Source organism: Penicillium subrubescens, assembly GCF_028828155.1.
Source record: "Penicillium subrubescens strain IBT 31985 chromosome Unknown utg000005l_segment0_segment0, whole genome shotgun sequence".
Lineage (NCBI taxonomy): Eukaryota > Fungi > Ascomycota > Eurotiomycetes > Eurotiales > Aspergillaceae > Penicillium > Penicillium subrubescens.
Window position 1 is genome coordinate 5338101 of NW_026643155.1, and position 20372 is coordinate 5358472.

General features: G+C 50.6%; 8 protein-coding genes across 8 annotated transcripts; 7 read left to right on the top strand and 1 right to left on the bottom strand.

The window, feature by feature from the left end:
* Nucleotides 1–1961: 1961 nt before the first annotated feature.
* Nucleotides 1962–3419, top strand: N7473_008474 (TDT family transporter; the record flags this gene model as incomplete). Its single annotated transcript, XM_057154414.1, has 5 exons — nt 1962–2071; nt 2130–2498; nt 2555–2851; nt 2924–3209; nt 3279–3419. The coding sequence occupies 5 exons, from the start codon at nt 1962–1964 to the stop codon at nt 3417–3419; spliced, it is 1203 nt and encodes a 400-aa protein (XP_057008752.1).
* A 558-nt stretch (nt 3420–3977) lies between these two features.
* On the top strand, nt 3978–5987 carry N7473_008475 (Zn(II)2Cys6 transcription factor; the record flags this gene model as incomplete). Its single annotated transcript, XM_057154415.1, has 1 exon — nt 3978–5987. The coding sequence occupies one exon, from the start codon at nt 3978–3980 to the stop codon at nt 5985–5987; it is 2010 nt and encodes a 669-aa protein (XP_057008753.1).
* Nucleotides 5988–6493: 506 nt separating this feature from the next.
* On the top strand, nt 6494–7269 carry N7473_008476 (Cysteine dioxygenase; the record flags this gene model as incomplete). The annotated part of the gene is made up of 3 exons (XM_057154416.1): nt 6494–6790; nt 6841–7099; nt 7157–7269. The coding sequence occupies 3 exons, from the start codon at nt 6494–6496 to the stop codon at nt 7267–7269; spliced, it is 669 nt and encodes a 222-aa protein (XP_057008754.1).
* Nucleotides 7270–7683: 414 nt separating this feature from the next.
* Nucleotides 7684–10837, top strand: N7473_008477 (exocyst complex component Sec10 family protein). Its single transcript, XM_057154417.1, has 3 exons — nt 7684–7988; nt 8044–10330; nt 10391–10837. The coding sequence occupies exons 1-3, from the start codon at nt 7880–7882 to the stop codon at nt 10659–10661; spliced, it is 2667 nt and encodes an 888-aa protein (XP_057008755.1). The 5' UTR covers nt 7684–7879; the 3' UTR covers nt 10662–10837.
* A 692-nt stretch (nt 10838–11529) lies between these two features.
* On the top strand, nt 11530–12419 carry N7473_008478 (putative extracellular SCP domain protein Pry1; the record flags this gene model as incomplete). Its single annotated transcript, XM_057154418.1, has 2 exons — nt 11530–11829; nt 11892–12419. 2 exons carry the CDS (start codon nt 11530–11532, stop codon nt 12417–12419), a joined length of 828 nt encoding a protein of 275 aa, XP_057008756.1.
* Nucleotides 12420–12722: 303 nt separating this feature from the next.
* EifCb (translation initiation factor eIF3 core subunit b) lies at nt 12723–15153 on the bottom strand (the record flags this gene model as incomplete). The annotated part of the gene is made up of 4 exons (XM_057154419.1): nt 12723–13151; nt 13214–14747; nt 14823–15015; nt 15081–15153. The coding sequence occupies 4 exons, from the start codon at nt 15151–15153 to the stop codon at nt 12723–12725; spliced, it is 2229 nt and encodes a 742-aa protein (XP_057008757.1).
* A 247-nt stretch (nt 15154–15400) lies between these two features.
* N7473_008480 (SWIB/MDM2 domain protein) lies at nt 15401–17268 on the top strand. Its single transcript, XM_057154420.1, has 5 exons — nt 15401–15781; nt 15864–16000; nt 16095–16532; nt 16589–16642; nt 16693–17268. Exons 1-5 carry the CDS (start codon nt 15775–15777, stop codon nt 16876–16878), a joined length of 822 nt encoding a protein of 273 aa, XP_057008758.1. The 5' UTR covers nt 15401–15774; the 3' UTR covers nt 16879–17268.
* Nucleotides 17269–17676: 408 nt separating this feature from the next.
* N7473_008481 (E3 ubiquitin-protein ligase HEL2) lies at nt 17677–20144 on the top strand (the record flags this gene model as incomplete). Its single annotated transcript, XM_057154421.1, has 3 exons — nt 17677–18096; nt 18179–18417; nt 18506–20144. 3 exons carry the CDS (start codon nt 17677–17679, stop codon nt 20142–20144), a joined length of 2298 nt encoding a protein of 765 aa, XP_057008759.1.
* Between the last annotated feature and the right edge of the window lie 228 nt (nt 20145–20372).

Below are 20372 nucleotides of genomic sequence, written 5' to 3' on the forward strand. Positions count from 1 at the left end.
CCGAGTCGCCAAGGACGATTACCACACTCGACTCAAGTCTTGGAACACTCTGCAAGGAGTCAAGGACAACTTAAAGTCTTCCGCCCGGAGGCCTAAGAGCTAGTTAACGACTAGAGCTAAAACCTCGAAGCTGAGCTCCGTACCACTAATCATTTAAATCGATCACAGCATCACAATAGCCATTGCCACAAGTTCGACTCTAGGTTTAGTATATTCCGAGGATCTTCACATTCGTCTGGTCCGCGCGTCCCAAATTCCCAATACATCCAACAAATTAACGTGACAGTCTTCGATCCCGCGGGCAAAACCAACAAAGTAGCCGACGCCCTCTCTTGTCTACCCAGCAAGGACCCCACAAGCCTGAATCCGACAAAGACCCCGACTCCCCATCGTGCAACCTAAGCACAACCGCAGGCGGTTCGGCCCTCGAGCATCCTCTCCCACAAGGACCTTTGGATGAAGGCAATTTTCGAGATGTACTCGATTCTTACTGCAATACTACGTCTATATGTTATGCTGAAGTATATCTAAGCGTAGAATTCTCTATCAAGATTCCTGTATATGCCTTTACCTTTACTTAACTCTGCGCCGTCTCGGGTTTATTGTGTCTATTGTGAAGTCTACTTTCAAGGTAATTCTTAGTGGTATATTATTTTGTTTTTGGGTAGACTCCTATAACTGAGGGCGGCTGGCCTAATGGTAAGGCGCTTGATTTCGGCTCAAGAGATTGCAGGTTCGATCCCTGCGTCGCTCAATCTTTTTTCCTCTCCTTTCCTTGGAGGGAGGTTTTCGATTGATCTTTCCTCGGAATGCTACTTTTTTCCCCCTCTTCCAAACTATTCTGCTGCTGATTTCGTATTTCCCGATCGTTTTTTTCAGGTCAGTTGGGAGGTGAGCTGGCCATATTTGCCGACGATGGACATACGCGGAAACACCAACGTACAAAACTTGTACTGTTGTTCCTAATTTCTTTCATGTGACTTCGAGTGTGAAACGAAGACAGCACTGCTGCATTACAAGAATGTATTCGACTTCGCCTCTCAAGTCATACGTTCAACGTACTTTTTACGAAGATCGCATCGCTCTCAACGGCCGCCCGAAGTAACCTTTTCCAAGGCAATCAACATCCATTAGTCGACGTCCTGCAATAATGCTTCCCTTGTCGAGTCCAAAAGCTATGAAGTTGGACTCCGCCCGCCTCTCTCCCCATTCAGCTCAATAATATCTTGCAGTCTCAAAACTACCAGACCTGAACCTACAGAGAGCTACAAAACTCGTCCAATATGGTCTTCAATAACCAAAGCCAGGAAACAAGACTTGTTGGCCCAGGTGTAAGAAACACAAAAGACGGCAATCAACTCATAGATACACCCTGTCATCTGGCAGGCTGAACCTCTAAGATTGTCATAACCTCTGTACAGTGTTTACTATGCTCACTTGTTTGCGTATCAGCGAGATGTCAGAATCGGCGATCCGTCTGGCCACTACTACTCGGCCGGCGAGCGAAATTGTTCTATTACGTAAAAGCTAACTACATCCAGCCAATGTTTCGAAACCCAAGACTACATTCTAACTGCTAGATGGCTTTTTACTGAAGGGATGTAAATATCCCTGAATCTGACGGAATTGAAGGTTTTCGTAGAGTTGGTTTTGGGAGGGCTCGAAGGGGACCTGTAAAATTGGTACAAGATGCTGAGTCGCCGTTCGGGTACCATAACGCCCAGCAAAAACCTCATTTTCAACACGCCCCCGAAGAATTTTGTGGTTCTGTGTGTCATTTGCCCCCATTCTCGGCCGACAATTTACTTTCTCAAACAATGTGTTCTAGAATGACTTTGATTATGGCTTTTGAGTCATCACAGTCTTCTTCCTTCATATACTAATACTCATCAGCGAGTACTCAAGCCTTGGGGAAGTATATTCTTCACTCATCCGACGGCACAAGGTGCAAACAACCAAAAATGATGGAGGCGAAAGATATTCAACCAGCTCAGTGCGGGCAGCAGGACTCAGCTCCTGTACCCAAACATGACCATGGTTGGCGTCGAGTTATTCGCAACTTTACACCAGCGTGAGTTTCCTTGAAACAGGCCTTTCAAAAGACTCATTGGTGCTAACAAACAATCAAGTTGGTTTTCCGTGAACATGGGGACAGGAATCGTTTCCATCTTGCTCAACACGTTGCCTTACAACGGGCGATGGCTATACTATATCTCCATCGTCGTTTTCGTCTTGAATGTGGTTTACTTTACAATCATCCTGGCCATCACGTTGCTACGATACATACTCTATCCGGAGATTTTCAGAGTCATGATTACCCACCCGGTGCAATCGCTATTCCTTGGCACGTTTCCGATGGGTCTTGCGACAATTATCAACATGTTCTGCTTCGTTTGTGTACCTGCATGGGGCGACGGAGCGGCCTATTTCATTTGGGCAACCTGGATTTTTGACGCAGTCGTATCAGTGCTGGTTGCAATCGGGATCCCCTTCCTACTGTATGCTGCCCTTCTTCCCAAGTTAAATCCATAATCTGGCTGACTTCATTCACAAGGACCACGAGCCAGAAGACCTTTGACCTTTCGTCAATGACGGCTGCCTGGCTGCTGCCCATTGTGTCGTGTGTTGTCGCGGCTGCATCGGGCGCGATTGTGGCGGACGTCTTGCCCAATGTCCACCTAGCGCTAGCTACCATCTTGGCTAGTTATATTCTGTGGGGAATTGGGGTTCCTCTGGCACTCATGGTGATCTGCATATATCTGCAGCGCCTGATGTTCTATAAGCTGCCACCAAAGGCGATGCTTGTCAGCGTCTTCCTTCCTCTAGGTCCTCTAGGCCAGGGTGGTTTTGGGTAAGTCTCGCAGATGGGAATTGAAGTTGCTTAAGAAGTGCTTGCATACTGACAAATTGATTAATTATCTAGTATCCAAAAACTTGGCAAAGTTGCACAAAAAGTCTTCCCCCAAACGAATACTCTCAGTGCCACCACTGGCGAAGTCTTTTATAGTGTTGGATTCATGATCGGAATCTTGCTATGGGCATTCGGCCTCGTGTGGCTTACATTCGCCGTGACCACATTGATTACGACGAGAAAATTCCCGTTCAACATGGGCTGGTGGGCGTTGACTTTCCCCTTGGGTGTTTTCACCACTTGTACATGTACCATGGGCAACGAGCTTCCCTCAAGATTTTTCTCGGTTCTTGGCACAGTGAGTGTTCATATTCATATTACCACTATCTTGTGGTCTTCGTTCAGCAGCTAATCCAACCATATATAGATATTCTCCGTTGCAGTCGTCCTGTTATGGCTGTTGGTCAGTTTCCACACCTTCCGGGGTATCGCTCGCGGTGACCTATTTGTTGCGCCATGCCTGAAAGACCTTGGAAATGCAAAGGCTCGGACCGGAGAGAATGTGTGAGGCGCCAGCGGATCGAAGCTGGTACGATAAAAAGTGACATTTAGATTACTATGTATTTTAATTATTGACAGTTTGACCGACGTCACCGAGGTAACTTAGACCTCAAAATTCAAAAAAAACTATCAAATCAGTATCGCTATCTAGTTGAAGCTTGCATTATTCGGTGTGGCCTATGTGCTTAAGGAGCGACATGACAATGGTGGCCGCCACGCCAAGACCTTGGTTTAATCGCCGATTGACAGGCCCGCCAATTTCATTGGATGATAAGACCCCCTTAAATGTACATAACAACCCTGCAGGATAGAAAGAATACAGGAAATTAGAATTCACAGACCTTCATTTCCAAACATGCGCATCAGCGGGGAATATGGGACGTGCGAGGATCCCTTCTGCATGTGCAATGAACCAAGTCCTTAGGCGGACTGAAGGTCGGGTTGTGTTGAATCCTTGAAACGCTATAATCGGGGGAGATCAACTAAATACTTGAAAATCTCCCATTATGAACCGAATAATTGCTATTCTTTCATTCCTCCCCTAAATCTCCCCAGGAAGCTCAAGATGGTCGTGGTAGCCTTTCATAACGACGGGGACGGGCTCATAGTTTTCAGTCCGGGCGAGTCTACCTCACCGAGCCCATCGGAACAGCTGCCAACACCCGAGTGCGACTTCTCCAACACCAACTTCGCCCTCCACTCTTCCCCGTTCATCATGGCCAGGACCAAGAGGAGTGGCTTGGCGTCACTGGCATGTACTGAGTGTCGGAAACAGCATCTGAAATGTGACGCGAACAAGCCGACGTGCTCGCGCTGCGTACAGCAAGGTTTCCTTTGCCAGTATCTCCCCTCGCGACGGGGCGGGCGCAGGAAACCCCGACAGGACTCCGATCGCCGGTCACTGCTATCCAACAACCCCGATGAGCTGAATATTACTACATCGCCCCATGATCTTGCGTCGGAGTTGATGAAAGAGATGCAGCCTGGGTATCAGGCTTCTCTCGCCTTGCCCGTACGTCGGTCAGAACAGCCCGATACGCCGGATAGCACCGCCCCCCAGCGCGGGACAGGACCAGGACCGGTCTCTTGGTCCTTGACTACTCCGAGGAGTGGGTTGAGTCAAGAGCACTTCCAGCCAACGCGGGACCTCTCGTCCCAAGATGATCGCTTTCTGCGACTCTTCTATGAAAACTTCCATGTCGCTCATCCGATTCTGGTGCCCAGTGCGGTCTATCATGATCGGCAATACCCGGAATTTCTGCAACTTGTCGTGAATTTTGTTGGATCTCACTATATCCCATCAAGCCCGACACAAGAACATAGGGATAAGGTTCTTGCCGAACTGAGTTGTCATACCGACCGATCACCATGTATGGTTCAGGCCTGGCTCATCTACTCAATTGCGATTTACGCACGCGGAGAATGGCAGGAGGCGCAGGACGCCTTCTCGCATAGCGTGGAGATTGCTTTGGAGATTGGCATGAACCGCCGCGAATTTGCCATTACTGGGCACCCTGAGAATAGCATTGAGGCTGAGAGCCTCCGGAGGACTTGGTGGGAGCTGTACGTGACAGACATATTTATCGCTGCTCCGTCCAAAAGCAACACCTTTCTGTGCAGCACCATGGCCCCAGAGGTGGGCTTGCCCTGTGAAGAATCGGTCTACACCGGAACATGCGAGATTCCGGAACCCCGGAAGATCCTTGATTTCAAGCGGCGCATTTTTGCGCCCGAAGAAACCGTCTTTTCTTCCTTCAGCTATCGCATCGAGGCCACTACCATTCTCTGCAGAGCTCTTGTCTTGAGTCGACTACGAGACTACCACCGCGATCATCTCCAAGCGGTTGAAAATGCCCTTGTCAGCTGGGTCAATCATTTGCCTCCTAGAAAATTGGACATTGTCGATTCGTACGGCAACATCGATGAGATGATGTTCCAAGCGCACGTAACAATCGGATATGCCACCATGCTCCTCCATCTTCCACGAAGTGATCTTCAACCTGTCTTATCTCAAACAAATGACCTATTCTGGCCCGTTGCTACTCGTCATATGGCATCGACGTTAAATCGACCCGTTCACAGCATCAAAGCAACCGAAGCTTCCAGGCGAATCTCCGATGCTATCTCCCTCTGTCCGAACGTTCTCAAACACTCCCCATTCGTGATCCCTGCATTAGCACTATGTGGGATGATCCAATTAGCCACCTCTATCAAACATACCGAAGAATGCTTTGACCACCACTACAACAGAGTCACTCTTATACTTGGATGCCTCAAAAGTACAAAACGAATATGGGGTCTCGCGGATGCTGCTTACAACCATCTACGCACTTCTGCAGCAGACGCATTATCAGACTCGATGGAGCGATGGAGCACGGAGCCGCTTCGAAAATTCTTCCCCGCAGATTCGACACCTAGTAGGGCAGAGCGTACGACAGCTCAGCCCACTCGGCCTACGTCAGCTATATCAGACGGACAGGATCTATTATTCCCCCCAATTATGCCTGCCTTTGTTGACCCCACATGTTATAATGACTCGTTCTTCACCACCCTTCCTGAGTTTGATATCAGCTGAGGGCAGATAGTAGTGATAGCACAGAATCCACGATAAGCTTACATCTTTCAATACTTCTTATCAATGCCGTTCAGTCCCTCAATCGGCGCTGTAACTATGGAATGGATATCGATGTAGATTCGCCACATCTTGCCAAGATCTGGCTTCCACTGGGCTGTTGTTTCTTGGTTTAATTTTAAAAGTGTGTCGGTCATAATAACACATTTATTAAGAATGGCCGACCGTAAGATTTAAATTACCCTATAGAAATCCCAAAATGGATGGTCGAAGGTGCGCGTGATACAGTTGATAGACAGGGGCTTATCTCGGAGATTGAACGAGCGGTCAGGTATGTAGGGTCAGTCGCCGATTGACCTCAACCGTCGGCATCCTCTGTCGGCGATTGCGCAACGGTTGCAATGTGTCCACCTCAATATCTTTCATAAATTGTCTTAACGTTGTACCAATCCCCTGATTGTCATAGCAAATTGATCAATCAATCAAGTGGTACCATTATTTCTTCCAACATGCTGCCTCTTATGCTTCCCGTGTCCACCACGAGCGCCACGATCGACAAAGGATCAGCCACACCTTATCTGCGATTTAAGGAGCGATACAACTTAGGAGAGCTTGTGCAAGATATCAAACAACATTTGGGTCACTCGGGGGGGATTTCATCTGAAGATGTCGATTCAGACTATCTACGGTCTTTACTGGAGAAGTACATATCAGACCCGAGCGATTGGATCCAATATTTCAACAACGACCGGAGCAAGAACTATACACGCAATGCGATTGAAAATATCAATCGTAAGGCAAATATTGTGAGTATACACCTAATCCTGAAGATAAATGATTAGGCTAATTCTTGCAGCTCCTTCTCGTGTGGAATCCTGGAAAGGGCTCCCCTATCCATGACCACGCAAACGCACATTGCATCATGAAAGTCCTTGCCGGGGAACTCCATGAGACCGTTTACAAATCGCCCGAGAATAAAACTGGGAAATCTAAGCCACTGGAGATCAAATCCTCAAATACTTTCGGCCTGAATGAGGTGACTTATATTTCTGATGATATCGGGCTTCATCGGGTTCATAACCCTAGCAGCGAGCAAATAGCCGTTTCACTACACTGTGAGTATATCGGTTCATATCACCTTGGGTAAATTGGTCTAATAACATCTATTTTAGTGTATACACCTCCAAATGCAGCTGACTATGGCTATCATATCTTCGATGAGGCTACCGGGTCTGCAAGCCACGTACCACAAGCACGCTCATATTTGAAGCCCCAAGAGGATTAGGGCGAGGGAATGCCAGCTGAACCAATCATTTGGCTTTTAGGCTCTCATCATATTCTTGTCATGGCATCTGCATGTGATGAGAAGTGTATCATTACAGGTCTTTTCTTTGCGTCTTCTTGAGCATTGATATCCCCATTTGCGTGTCACGGTTTTTGATGTTGGTATTGTTATTTCCTTCGTCATAGAATTTACAACAAATTGTATCCATTTAAATCAACCAATTCGCCCTTTACTGTGACCCAAGTTTGTAGTATAGCCTTCTGTATCGTCCTGTATCTTGTGTGATGGCCGTGATAGTGAAGCTTTATACTTCGAACTGTTTACTGGATACTGCCGAGTCTCGGGGAAGGCGGTGTGGCCACCGGACCCTGCTGATCGTCGCTGGAACCGGAGGCGATCGCTCATGTGCGCTCGCACTACTCAGAATTTCGGTGGATTGTTTCCCTAATTCTTGCTTCATCTGGCGACGGGGTCAAATAGCAGTGTGTCCCGTACTTGGATCTCGAATAGGGCGATATCCGGGGTCTCGAGAGCCGCCCCCACGCGCCCGTCACTATCTCGCCCCGCGGAGGTTCTGGTTATCTCCCGATGAAGATCCCAAGGAACCACAATGCCAAACGGGAAGAAAGGGACAACGCCTGCAGGGCCGCGCAGAGATGTGCTGGCCTCGCTGCGCATGGCGTCAATGGAGGAGATCGCGCGAGCTTCGCTGCCGGCTGGTACGTCGTGGGAATGTTGCGTTGCATGATCATACACTAATACCACTCGTTATAGAAATCATGTCGTCGATTTTAGATTATCTCGACCCCGTCGATCTTATCCGAGCTGCCCGATCGAGCAAGCTTCTACATGAAATGGCATATGATGACACCCGATGGGTGCAGCGATTGAAACGAATTGGGTGCTGGGACGAGGCAGACGCTCGGAGACACATTGAGGCAACTTATGGGACCGTTGCGAATCCGAACATTGTCGATAGCGAGGATATACCTGCGGAAACGAGTGGCACGGTACCTGTCATTACTGTCGAGAAGGCACCTTCTTCTGATATTCAAGGGCTGTCTGACGGTTTCGACAAGATCGAGTTGGTCAATACAAGCGTACTGCCCGAATCATCCACAACAGTCGAGGACGACCCCGACCTAGTTATCTTGAAGACCGCTAAATCCATACGGGGTGAGGCTCGTCAGGAATATGGGAGGATCCATGGTGCTCTGGCGCCATTCTACAATGACATTGTGAAGAAGGGGCCTTCAGTGGACAACTTGGTCTTCACCCAGTATAAAGATCCTCAAGCCCGGGCGCAAATGCTGTCGCAACTGGTGGCTTTCTCAAACTCCGATATGACAGACGGCTGGGATGATCGGACAAGTCGAGTTCAGAATACCGTTGCAATGTTTGAAACTACCGCACTGAACGAGTTCCGAAATGCATATGAGGCTGACGACATTGATGACACTATGCGAAAATACGCTCACGTACTCTGGACGCTCAACGGTGGCAAGGGGGCCGTTGATCATTTTATACGTCACAATCACCTTATGGCGCGCAAATCCCAGCTGGGAACAGTAGCGGACTGCATTGACGCCACGGGGAAAGTGAAGTTACAACATACACAGGCGTTCTTTACACGACTCAGTGTTGCCTACAATGAGGAGGTGACCGTTATGAATCGTGTTTTCCCTTCCGAGCTGGATGTGGCATCTCCCTTTATGGAAAAGGTTGGGCAAGATGTGCTCTATCCATTCCTCACTGCCATCTTCGACGAGCTGCATCGCACTAATCTGGAATCCTACCTCACAGCCGTCTCTGTTACATTTGTACAGTGTATGAACCTGTCTGAATCTCTCCTGCCAATACGCAACTCTGGCGACAAGTTTGATCAGTACCTGGATTCTGTTGTGATCAAAATCTATGAGCCACACATCGATTTGTACTTGGCAGAAGAGCTTGACTTCTTCCGAAAGGGATGCGAGGCTACAATTGACGACTGGGATCGCCAGCTTTCAGAGCAAGCGGCCTCGGCCGAGTCATTCTTGATGTCCAATGTCAATCGCCAGGCGGACAAGCGAGACTTCCTCACTTCGTTCAAAAAGGTAATCATGATGCCTGTTAACATTCTCCCGAGCTTCTCGGGCAACAAGGCTGCCGGTGACTCCAAAGCCGACTCTGGGGCAAATGGTAGTAACCCATCTGCTGCGAAGAATCCCCATCGGTTCTCTACTATTGCTTCACCAACAACGCCGTCATTAGAAGAGGCACCAACTACAGAATTGGCAGCTAAAGCCGCCATCATGAAAACCAAGATGGAAGGCATCAAGTCCTTGTTCAGTATTGAAATTGCCCTGAACCTTGTTCACTCGGCCAAGTCCAGTCTAGAGCGAGCTGCTCAATTTGTCCGGCTGGGAGGGGAGTATGGACGAGCTGCAAAGCAGCAGTGCGAGGCCATCTTTGTTGCCCTCCTTCGTCTCTTGGGCCTTCGCCATGTCATTGTGGGCTTCGATAAAGCCGTGGACCATCTCTCCAATTACCGTCCACGAGAGCAGGATGAGCGCGATTCTTCAGGTGTCGAGCCTCTGGTTACCTTCTTGGAGCTAGTGAACGTGGGCGATCTGATCCTGCAGATGGTGGACGTGTTCTACGAGCAGGAGCTGATTGGTACAAGACTGACGGACCGAAACGACTTCCTCGATCCGGCGGTCAAAGAAAAGAAGAAATTCGAGCAAATGCTTGATGAGCGTGTGGCGGCTGGTTTGAATAAGGGCATTGACGTGCTCATGGAGGAAGTGGACTATATTCTCGCCACGCGACAGCTCGCCACGGACTTTAATCCAGGCGTCTCGTCGGACCCCCATCGACAGACCATGGATGTGGGTATCAGTCAAGCAGCTGCGGCTGTGGTGGATGTGGTCTCGTCGCATACTCAGATGTTGGTTGGTAGTACCGACAAGAGCACGCTAGATGTGTTCAACCAAGAAGTCGGTATGCGCTTGTTCACTGCTCTTTGCAAACATCTGAAGCGACAGCGGATCAGTGTCGAGGGATCTCTAAAGCTGATCAGGTATGTACAACATCCATGTCTCTCCTCCATACTCCATTATCTGTACTAACTAAGGATTAGTGACATGAACCACTACTTCAAGTTCGTCCAAACCCTTAGAAACAACGAGCTTCTCCTCTACTTCAAGGCGTTCCGAGAACTAGCCCAGATCTACCTGATCGACCCATCTGACGCTAAGGAATTGGCGACGATCATCGCCGACGCCGACCGGTTCTCTGGAATCTGGCGAGTTGAGGAAGTCTCCGAGTTCGCAGAGCGCCGGGTGGACTGGTACCAAGTGAAAGGTGACGTGGAACGAGCCATGTACGGCATTGGATGCAGCGTGATGTAAGCAGTGATAGATACCCCCGAATTGCATAGCGAATTGGTTGGTTGGTTTGATTGGATGTATAGATATTGAGGATAAACCTAGACGTCGATCGTGTTCATAGGGCCGATCTCAGAGGCACAAGCTCCCCTCGGACTGAATATACTTTTTAAAAGAACTGGACTTTTCCTATTTTGTAGAACATCATCTTTCCTGGCCATGAGGGTTTCTCATTTTTGACTAGTGCTTTCTCTACTAGGACACAATTATCTACTATCCACTCTCTCTGCTCTTCCGACTCTTTCTGTTGCGCCGGCCCTTCCGCAAGGTAACATCTGACGTCAACGGGTCAACGGCGGCTACTGGAACATCCCACACCCTATAAAACAAAAATCCAGACTTTCAGAGCCAACACCCACCACCGTCCGGTTGCAGATTCAAACAATCTGAAAATCGACATGAAACCCATGGTTTTATTCGTTGCTTGTCCAGGCACTATGCCTTTGGCGGATGGACTAACCCAGATGTCGGTGGTGACGTGGAAATCTTCCTAGATAGGCAGTTTTGCAGACGCTATACCCCTGTGGGAACCACGGTTCTTGGGATACCAGGTCTTTAGCGAGTCTTTTTATTAGTTTAAGCAGGGGGTTGCTAGATACTATTTCACTGCAACTCCATGCAACTACAAGCCGGCGCGTATCGCTACTGTCTAACAGGTCGAATACTTTTGTATCAGAGATTCAGTCTGAATCAACAGTCTTGATTCATAGGAGATCGTCTGATCTACCCGATCTATAGTCGCTTCCTTTCTATTTGGTGGTAATTGATTCTAAGTGGAGTTGGGGTTCCCTTCGCTTATAAGGGATAGAAGATCGCCTCCCTCGCAACGACTATGGCCTCCAACTCCTGCAGGATCTGGTCTCTGCTATTACTTCCTGTGATATTCAACTGCTTCATTACGTCTGTCCAAGCCAAAACAATTGTGGTGACAGTTCACACTACCGTCTCAGTCCAAACGACGGCCACAGCTCCCAGTCCTGCATCATACACATCGACCCATGAGTTCAAAGATACAGTACTTCAGGTCACCAATGAATATCGAAAAGCACATGATGCAGAACCATTAGTCTGGAATGATACTTTAGTCAAATATTCTCACAAATGGGCGCAGACTTGTATCTGGAAACATTCCGTAAGGAAGACCCTTTTGACATATATCTTGCATAGACTTGGCTCTAACTATATACCAAACAGGATGGCCCATACGGGGAAAACCTAGCATTTGGTTTTCCCAACGCCTCTTCAGCAGTAGAAGCCTGGGGCGATGAAAGAGAATACTACAACTTTGACAAACCAACCGGGTTCAGTGAGAAGACTGGTCATTTCACGCAACTGGTGTGGAAGGCCACAACAGAAGTTGGATGCGCTGCGATTGATTGTGGCTATACCGAAGATGACAACAAGCAACGAAGAGATGTCAGGGATACCAGCGAGGCCGGGGGTCGGATTCTTCCTAGAGAGCTCGATGGTAGCACTCGAGCGCAGGGTTGGTATGTGGTATGTGAATATACGCCAGCTGGAAACATCGTCGGCAATCACGATGCATATTTCAAGAAGAATGTGAAGCCAGTCGATAAATCATCGTCCTCGACAACTACGGCTGCTACATCAAAGAGCCAGCCGACTGGCGGGGCTGGCAAAAAGATTGGGATGGATTCCATGACGTGGGCGATGTTGCTGGCTTTGGGGACTCTCGCTATTGGAACGAGCCTGTATACTTAGATCAAATGGATGAATAGCTACGAAAATACAAATACTCGATGAAGAAACAACAGCCATTGCGTTCGTAGGCATTTCTCATGCTTATCCACATTGCACATCAAGAGCTTCGTCGGACACACATAGCTCAATCTATTGATTTTTGAGAGTCCCCGATCCTCGGCACAGAAATATGGCCGGATCATAAAACTGGGGTACATAGAAGGCCGGGCCCGAAAGGCAGGGAACGCCGGTGAGAACAAAGGAAAAGAACAAGGAAACACATTATATGCGAAAGAAAAAGTGGGGGAAAAAGAAATGGGTCCGTCAACCAATGACCTCCTCGGTCTCCTCGATGATCTCCTCCACAATCTCCTCCACAATGGTGTCGCCCTCTTGCTGGTTGCCAGCACGAGCATCCTTGGCTAGCTTGGGGGAATCGGCATCTTCGGGCAGACCGAAGGCTTCCCGCTCCTCGGTTTGAATCTCCATCTCCCGGCGCAGCCAGGCGAGCCACTCGCTGAGCACGCGCTTGCGCTGCTCGACAACGGCGGTATTGGCGATATCCACGGCGTAACGGTCCTCCTCGTCGAACTCCTTGGAGTACTCACGCAGGTTCTTGCGCACCTGCTTCTGCTCTTCCTTGCTGAGCAAGGTAGGGGGGCGTGGGCGCCAGAGGAACTGCTTGAACTTCTCGGTAGGGTTCTCGGAAAGGGTGTTTCCGGAGAAAGTGTGCAAGTTCCAGCCGTTCTCCATCTGTAGATGATATTAGTTTTGATCCCATAAAGTTCAGAGTAAAAGAAAGGACAGAATCTTACAGAGTGAGTCCACACACTAGCACTGCTGACCACGTAGCGACCTGTGGGGTCCCACTCAATGTCGGTCACACCGTAGTGCTCAACGGTCTTCATCAACTGGAGGTTGGCGGCAAGATCCTTCTCAGCCTCGTTCTTCTCACCCTCAAAGTCCATGTCCCAGAAGTCGAGATCGAAGTTGGACTGGGAGTGAACGGTGGCGACAACGACGAAACGACCCTTGGGGGACCAGTATATACCGTTGCTGGTCTTCTTATCGACCGTCCGAACAAGCTTGAAGTTACCAGCAGTGTTGCCCTTCTTCTCAGGGGCGAAGAAGGAGACGGCGGTCTTGGGGGGAACGGCAACACCGGCAGGGGCCTCGCTGTTGGTAATGAGGACGAAACGAGAACCGTTAGGCTCCCAAGAGAAGTTGATGACAGTGTCCTTGAGACTGTCGACGACCTCGACAGGCACACCCTTCTCGCGAACCCGGAAGATCTCGAGGTTGGTGGCCATCGACTTCTTGGACTTGGAGTGACGGTCGACCTTGACGCAAACATAGGCACCCTGGGATTGCCAGTGGATCTTGACATCGGAAACGTTGAACAAGTTACGGGTGCGGACAATCTCCCTGGAGGGAACACTCATCATGGCGACACGGGCGGGGTTGCTACCGATCTCGGGAGTCCAGAAGCAGAGAAGCTGCTCGTATGTCTTGACACCCTCGCGGGTAACAGCGGCGGGGGACCACTCAAAGTCGTTGACACCCTCAACCTTCACGGATGTGCGGCCGAGCAGGTTCATGTTGGGCACCTCGTAGATGGAAATGGACTGGCCCTGGTGCATACGCGCGCAGTACTTCTCATCAGCAGACCATTTGAAAGCAGGCCACTGGACCTTCTTCTTAGGCTGAACTTCACCCTCGGCGGCGGCGGGAGCAGCCAGATCGTGGGAGACGAAGGAGCGCAGAGGCTTTCCAGACTCGATATCCCAGACAATAATGTTCTTTCCGTCTTCCTCGAAGGTCAGGATGGGCTGGCCCTCCTCGACCTGGATGGGGCGAGAGGACCATGTCGTCAAATAGCCCTCCAGAGGGGAAAACTCAACGAGTTGTACGAAGGGGTGAGGGAATTGTTTTTGCTTGGAGAAGGACGCGCCGCCCCAAAGCTGGACACCTTGAGGGTGGACGGAGGCAAGGAAGGTACCCTTGGGGGACCATTGGACGAAAAGTTGTGTCCAGTGAGCGCGATCGACGACGTTCTCTGGTGGGTTGGACTTGTTGTTCCAGAACACGCCGACCTTGTCGTTCCGGTAGAGGGCGAACTGATCACGAGCGTGGGCATCAGCCATCCAACAGCGCAGGTGCTCCTTCTCCTTGAAAGGCTCGAGCTCGGGAGCGTGGTATTCCTCCTCGATGCGTCCCTCACGACCATAGCGCTCAATATCCATCAACTTGTTCACAGCCAGGGTGTGCTTCTTATCGAGAGGAACACCGTGCAGCTGCTTGACGGCGGCGAGGGCCTGTTCGGGGGTCTCGTATTCAACAAAGGCGAATCTAGAAGAAGGATCACATTTCAGTCAATCATCTCGTCCAGCTCATGCGTTTGAAGTCGGTTTATCTTGTACGCACCCTTCGGACATGCCCTTGTCGTTCAAGGGCATGAAAACTGCATCTTCGGAGGTGTGTCCAATAGTGTTGAGTTTTCTCAACAAGAACTTGACGAGTTTCTGGCGGCTATCTTCGGGCACAACGGGGAGGCCATCGATGACGACGAAAGTGTCCAGGCCCTCCTCCAACTTGACTTCATATTGCTCCTTGAGATCTGCCGGGAAATTGATGTTAGAGAGGGGCACACACGCCTCAAAAAGTAGGGCTCCCAGGGCGTACCGGAGAAGTCAATCTCCTCCTCCTCCTCCTCGTGGAAATCCTGCTCGGTCAGGGTGTCGAAACTGGGCGCCATGATGGGTGGACTTGAGGCGACAGCCGTGGATCAGAGCGTTGCGTACTTGACTTTGAGGATTTTCGGCCAGAAACAAAACTCGCCGCCAAGCGGGTTCTTTGTGCGCGCTGACTCAGCCGTGAAGAGATCCAGCACGATCATGTCACGTGATGAGATAGCAAGTCAAGCCACGTCATGTGACTACGACTTCCAATGGCGTGGCTGAGTCAGCTGTTTCCCCGTCCCCGGGCGCGCATCGCAGGTCGAAGTTTAGTTGGAGTTTAGCAGCTTTCGGAGCTTCGGCCGACGCGGGGTTTCTGTTTGAGTTCTGGACCTTTACAGACTGTATGCTTTGTCGCTGCATAGATTAGCTGCGAGTATCACTGTTTCTTGTTACACCCTGGCTGTTTCTCTAGCTGCTCTCCGCCTTGCTCGCTTCACCCTCGGCTTGCCTGTCCTCCCCCGCCGCTATTAAGCGCCAGTGCGACTATGCCCACCTGACCTTCCTCGAAGTACCTACTTGCGCAATCGACACCGCCACGCAAATCAAGCAGCTGAAGCTGTATCCATAGCTGCCATTTACAGTTGAGACTCGAAAAGCATATCTTTGGAGGCGATTGGCAAGGATTGAATGCAGGCAAGATGTCGCGTAGGTTGTCTCGGGATTGTCCCGGCTTCAATTGCCGGCTCACAGCTAGGAGCTTCTATTCCATGTCTAACGAGGCGCATAGTCTCATCCGAAAAGCGCGATGAATATTCGGTGATCATTGACTCGATCCTCGCTAAGAGCGATCTCAATACCGTCTCCGAGAAACGCATTCGCAAGGGTCTCCAGGACGTCATTGGCCATGATCTCACTCCGCAGAAGGTCCGCATAACCTGTGGCTGTTGCTTGCCCTTATCTCCAGTTTCGAAAAGCTTGAATACCCGAGAAAAATTCGTGGCTGACAATGCATTTGCAGGCTGAAGTCAAGCAGCTCATCATGGAACGGTTTGACATCTTCGCGGGCAACAACGGCGTTCAATCACCCGAAGAAACCACCACCAGCAACGGCCATGCCAACACTGCCGCCGCAGTACCTTCTCCACACCCCTCCTCGTCGCCTGTGAAGCGTCAGACACATAGCGAAGAGGCATCCGAGGCCGCTAGTGCATCGCCGCCTCCAAAGAAGCGAAAGCCGGACACTGATGTCGATGCCGACGCCTTGTTCGCCGCGAAACTACAAGCGGAGGAGAATATGCGGGCACGACCCACAAGAGGCGCGAGCACACGTCGTGCTGCTCCATCTAAAAAGAAGAGCAAGGCCAAGACCGCCAAGCGCGTCAAGGCCGAGGATGACTCGGACGTTGACTCGGGATCAGAAACAAAGAAGGAGGTTAATCGGACTGGTGGCTTCCACGTAAGTTATAATTGTCGAGCTTTTGCTAGATACAGCGCTAATCTTCGTTTCATTAGAAACCGCTTAATCTATCTGCTCCTTTGTCTGCGCTGCTTGGTGGAGAGACTACTGTATGTCCGGTCGAGTCTCCATGCTTACCACGTACTAACCCATGCACCAGCTCTCGCGTCCACAGACTGTCAAGAAGGTATGGCAATACATCCGTGAGAAAGAACTACAAGATCCCAGCGATCGACGCCAGATCCGCTGCGATGACGCGATGCGCGCAGTGTTTAAGCAGGATCGGGTCCATATGTTTACCATGACCAAGATTCTCAATCAGAACTTGTATAACCCAGACGAATAGCCATGGTTTGCGCAAATAGCCCATGGGCTGTTCTTGAATGAAGGGGTTCTTGGTCCCCTTCAACGAATTCCGTCTTTGTTCCATCATTTGCTTTCTGCGTTGCATGGGGATGCTGGCGCGACGACTCCACCTTTGGTCGCCTTTTCAGGCTTTCTTTTCGGCGCCTTGTGCTTTCAAGATTTTGGTCTTTTTGTTACTCTCCAGCGGGAGTTGGTGCCGCCCTTGAATGGTGATATCTATCGTTCTCATAATTGCATCTTTGAATGTTTCATGGTCTCATTAAGTTTTGGTATATCCTTGTCGGCTTTGATGCAGGAAGCCTTCCAGTCCGGGTAGAGCTCGTGTACCCTCGAGTGTCAGATCAAGGTCATATCTTCAACAACGTCTTTTCGTAAAGATCCGTCAAAGAAATGTCTGATAACCAATTCTGAGACAGTAGAATAAACGAATCACTCCGAGATGAATGCACCGGCTCTGGGGGATGGCGTATAGAGTTGTCGAGTATTTGGCTCAGTCTGCAGCTATTCCAGTAAGTTCTTAGACCATTTGCCCACCCCCATCAACTCATTTGTCTTGTCAAAGAAGTTTCAGCATGCGCCGAGAAGTTGCTGCTTAGTCGTCGACAAAGGAAGATTCCAGCGTTTGTTGCTGGCCGCGGAGGTGATCAGTCAGCGAGATCTCACTTTTTCCCCATCTTCCCCCACCAACATTTAAATCCACAGAGAGCTCCGCAGCTCCCACCTTGTTGCCATTGACACGTAACTGCAGCGCCGATCTTGACTCCCACCGTCCCCCGCCATGGCTGACAACACCCAAACTGCTCCGTCAACAGGCCACGGTCGTGGTGGTGGCCGCCGTCGTGGCCGCGGAGGCGCCCCTCCCTCTGGTCGTTCGGATGAGCCGCGCAACGCTGGCGATGGAGCAAGCCGAGGAGGCAAGCCCCGCGGTCGCGGAGGTCGAGGCCCTGGTGGTCGCGACAAGCAACGAAATCAAGATGGACCGGAAGCTTCTGAGACTCAGCCCACACCGCAGGTTGCGACTGTAGGAACGAAAGAAGTCCCCGCCGCTACCGATGATGCCGATGATGGAGAGATCTGCTTCATTTGTGCATCGACTGTTGAACATACGTCTGTGTCGCCTTGCAACCATCGGACATGTCATATCTGTGCGCTTCGCTTGCGCGCGCTGTACAAGAACAGATGTTGCGCTCATTGTCGAGTAAGTCTGCTCCTTGCGTTTAAGTCGCTGTGGTAGTCGGCTTTGTTGTAAAAATAAATACTAACCTGGCCCTTCTGTATAGACCGAGTCCGCCTTTGTCATTTTCACCGATGATCCGGAGCGCCGATTCGAGGACTTTGAGAAGAAAGACTTTGCTCGGACCGATGATAACCTGGGAATACATTATGAGAAGGATGAAATCTTTGAAGACACCGTGTTGTTGCTGCGATACAACTGCCCGGATGAAGACTGTGATGTCGCCTGTCTTGGATGGCCAGACTTGCATCGTCATGTGAAGAGCAAGCATGGAAAGGTGATGTGGTAAGTTTTGATCTTGCCTTCCAGATGCGCATAAAATGCCACTTGACGACTAAGCGACTAACCTGGGCGGCTTTGTATGACATGACAGTGACCTTTGTACACGCAACAAAAAGGTATTCACGCACGAACACACCCTCTTCACGATGGCCGATTTGCGGAAACACGAGAAGCATGGCGATCACAAACCTGGTGCCATCGACCAGAGCGGCTTCAAGGGCCATCCCGAGTGTGGATTCTGTCGGCAGCGATTCTATGGCGACGACGAGCTCTACACCCACTGTCGAGACAAGCACGAGCGATGCCACATCTGCGACCGCCGGGCCTCCCATCGTCAACAACAATATTACATCGACTACCATGCTCTGGAGGCCCACTTCCAGAAAGACCATTTCGTTTGTCTTGACCAGGAATGCTTGGACAAGAAGTTCGTGGTATTTGAGTCGCAGATGGACCTGAAGGCTCACCAGATCGAGGCGCACCCGAATGGAGTCTCCAAGGATGTGAGACGAGATGCTCGGGTGGTTGATCTTGCCGAGTTTGATATTCGCAGCCCATATCAGCCCCAGCGTCAGCGCCGAGGTGCTGGTCGTGGTCGCGACCCCAATGCTGAGCCTCTACCAGTCTCCAGCGCACAACCCCTTGGACGCGCTGAGCAGGCATTCCAACGGCAGCAAGCTATTCAGAGCTCCCAGTCGGTGACCACCCGCAGCTTCGGCGGACAGCTCAGCCGAAATGATACTCAGACGGTACAAGCACCCGCTCGGTCAGCAGCAGCTACCCCGAACCCGGCAGCTCGTGCTCGACCTCCACCTACCGCAGAGCTGGAGAGCCTCAGCCTTGCAGCTAGCTCAGAACCGCTGAGCCCGCAAGATCAAGCCCGTCGCCTCCGTCATACCGCTGTCGTGGAGCGAGCATCCAACCTACTCCACAATGATGCCAATAAGCTCGCCGAGTTCCGGACGAGAGTGTCAAGTTACCGCACATCGTCTATTGGGGCTACCGAGCTCATCGATGCATTCTTCTCTCTGTTTGATACATCAAGCTCGGAGTTGGGCAAGCTCATCAAGGAGCTTGCCGATATCTACGAAGATCAGAGTAAGCGTACCAGCCTCCTCCAGGCGTGGAACGACTGGCGGGCTATCAACGAGGATTACCCTGCCCTTCCAGGTCCCGGTGGTCTCCTGCCTGGCATGTCTCCCGGCACAGTCAGCACCGGTGGCAGCCGTGTCTTGCGTCTGAAGTCTTCCACCGCGCAATCGTCTCGTTCGGCCGTTGGTAGAAGCGGCGCCATCTCATCCTCATCTGCCAATCCCTTCCCTCCTCTCTCCGCAGCTGTCGGCAGCTCATCTCGCCGCAACAACGCCGCCACTTCTACCCCCTGGGCCGCCGCCGCCCCTCCGCCCTCCATCAGTCGTCCAACCTACTCAACCCCTCCCAGCCGCGCCTCTCCAGCCATGGGGCCTAGCACTGCCCGTCCCGCTGCTGGCGCGGACGCTTTCCCTGCTCTTCCCATGGCCGCTAAGCCAAACGTCATGATGCCCGGAAAGACGCGTGGTTACGTCCGATGGGACGGCAGCAAGGCGCCCGCTGCTAATGCTTGGGGATCGAATCCTTCTTCTGGTCTCGCTTCTCCGGCAGAGCCAGTAGATGATTTTGATGATGAGCCTAGCGATGGAAAGAAGGGTAAAAAGAAGAAGGGCAAGCAGACCCTCTTCCACTTTGGTTAATACCCAACCCGATTTTCGGATTATTTGTGAGCGTTTTTGATAGATGAATGAGGAAATAAAGCGATTTGTTTGTGTAAAAACTGCTTTCATCTACTCACTTTTTAATTGTTTGTAAAGAACTATCATTTAGGACTGATACATGTACCTAATAGTCCAGTCATCTTCTATCAATGTAAGACATCAGATCGTCAACCGCAGGGTGTAAAGAGGATTCTCTCTTTGCCTTTC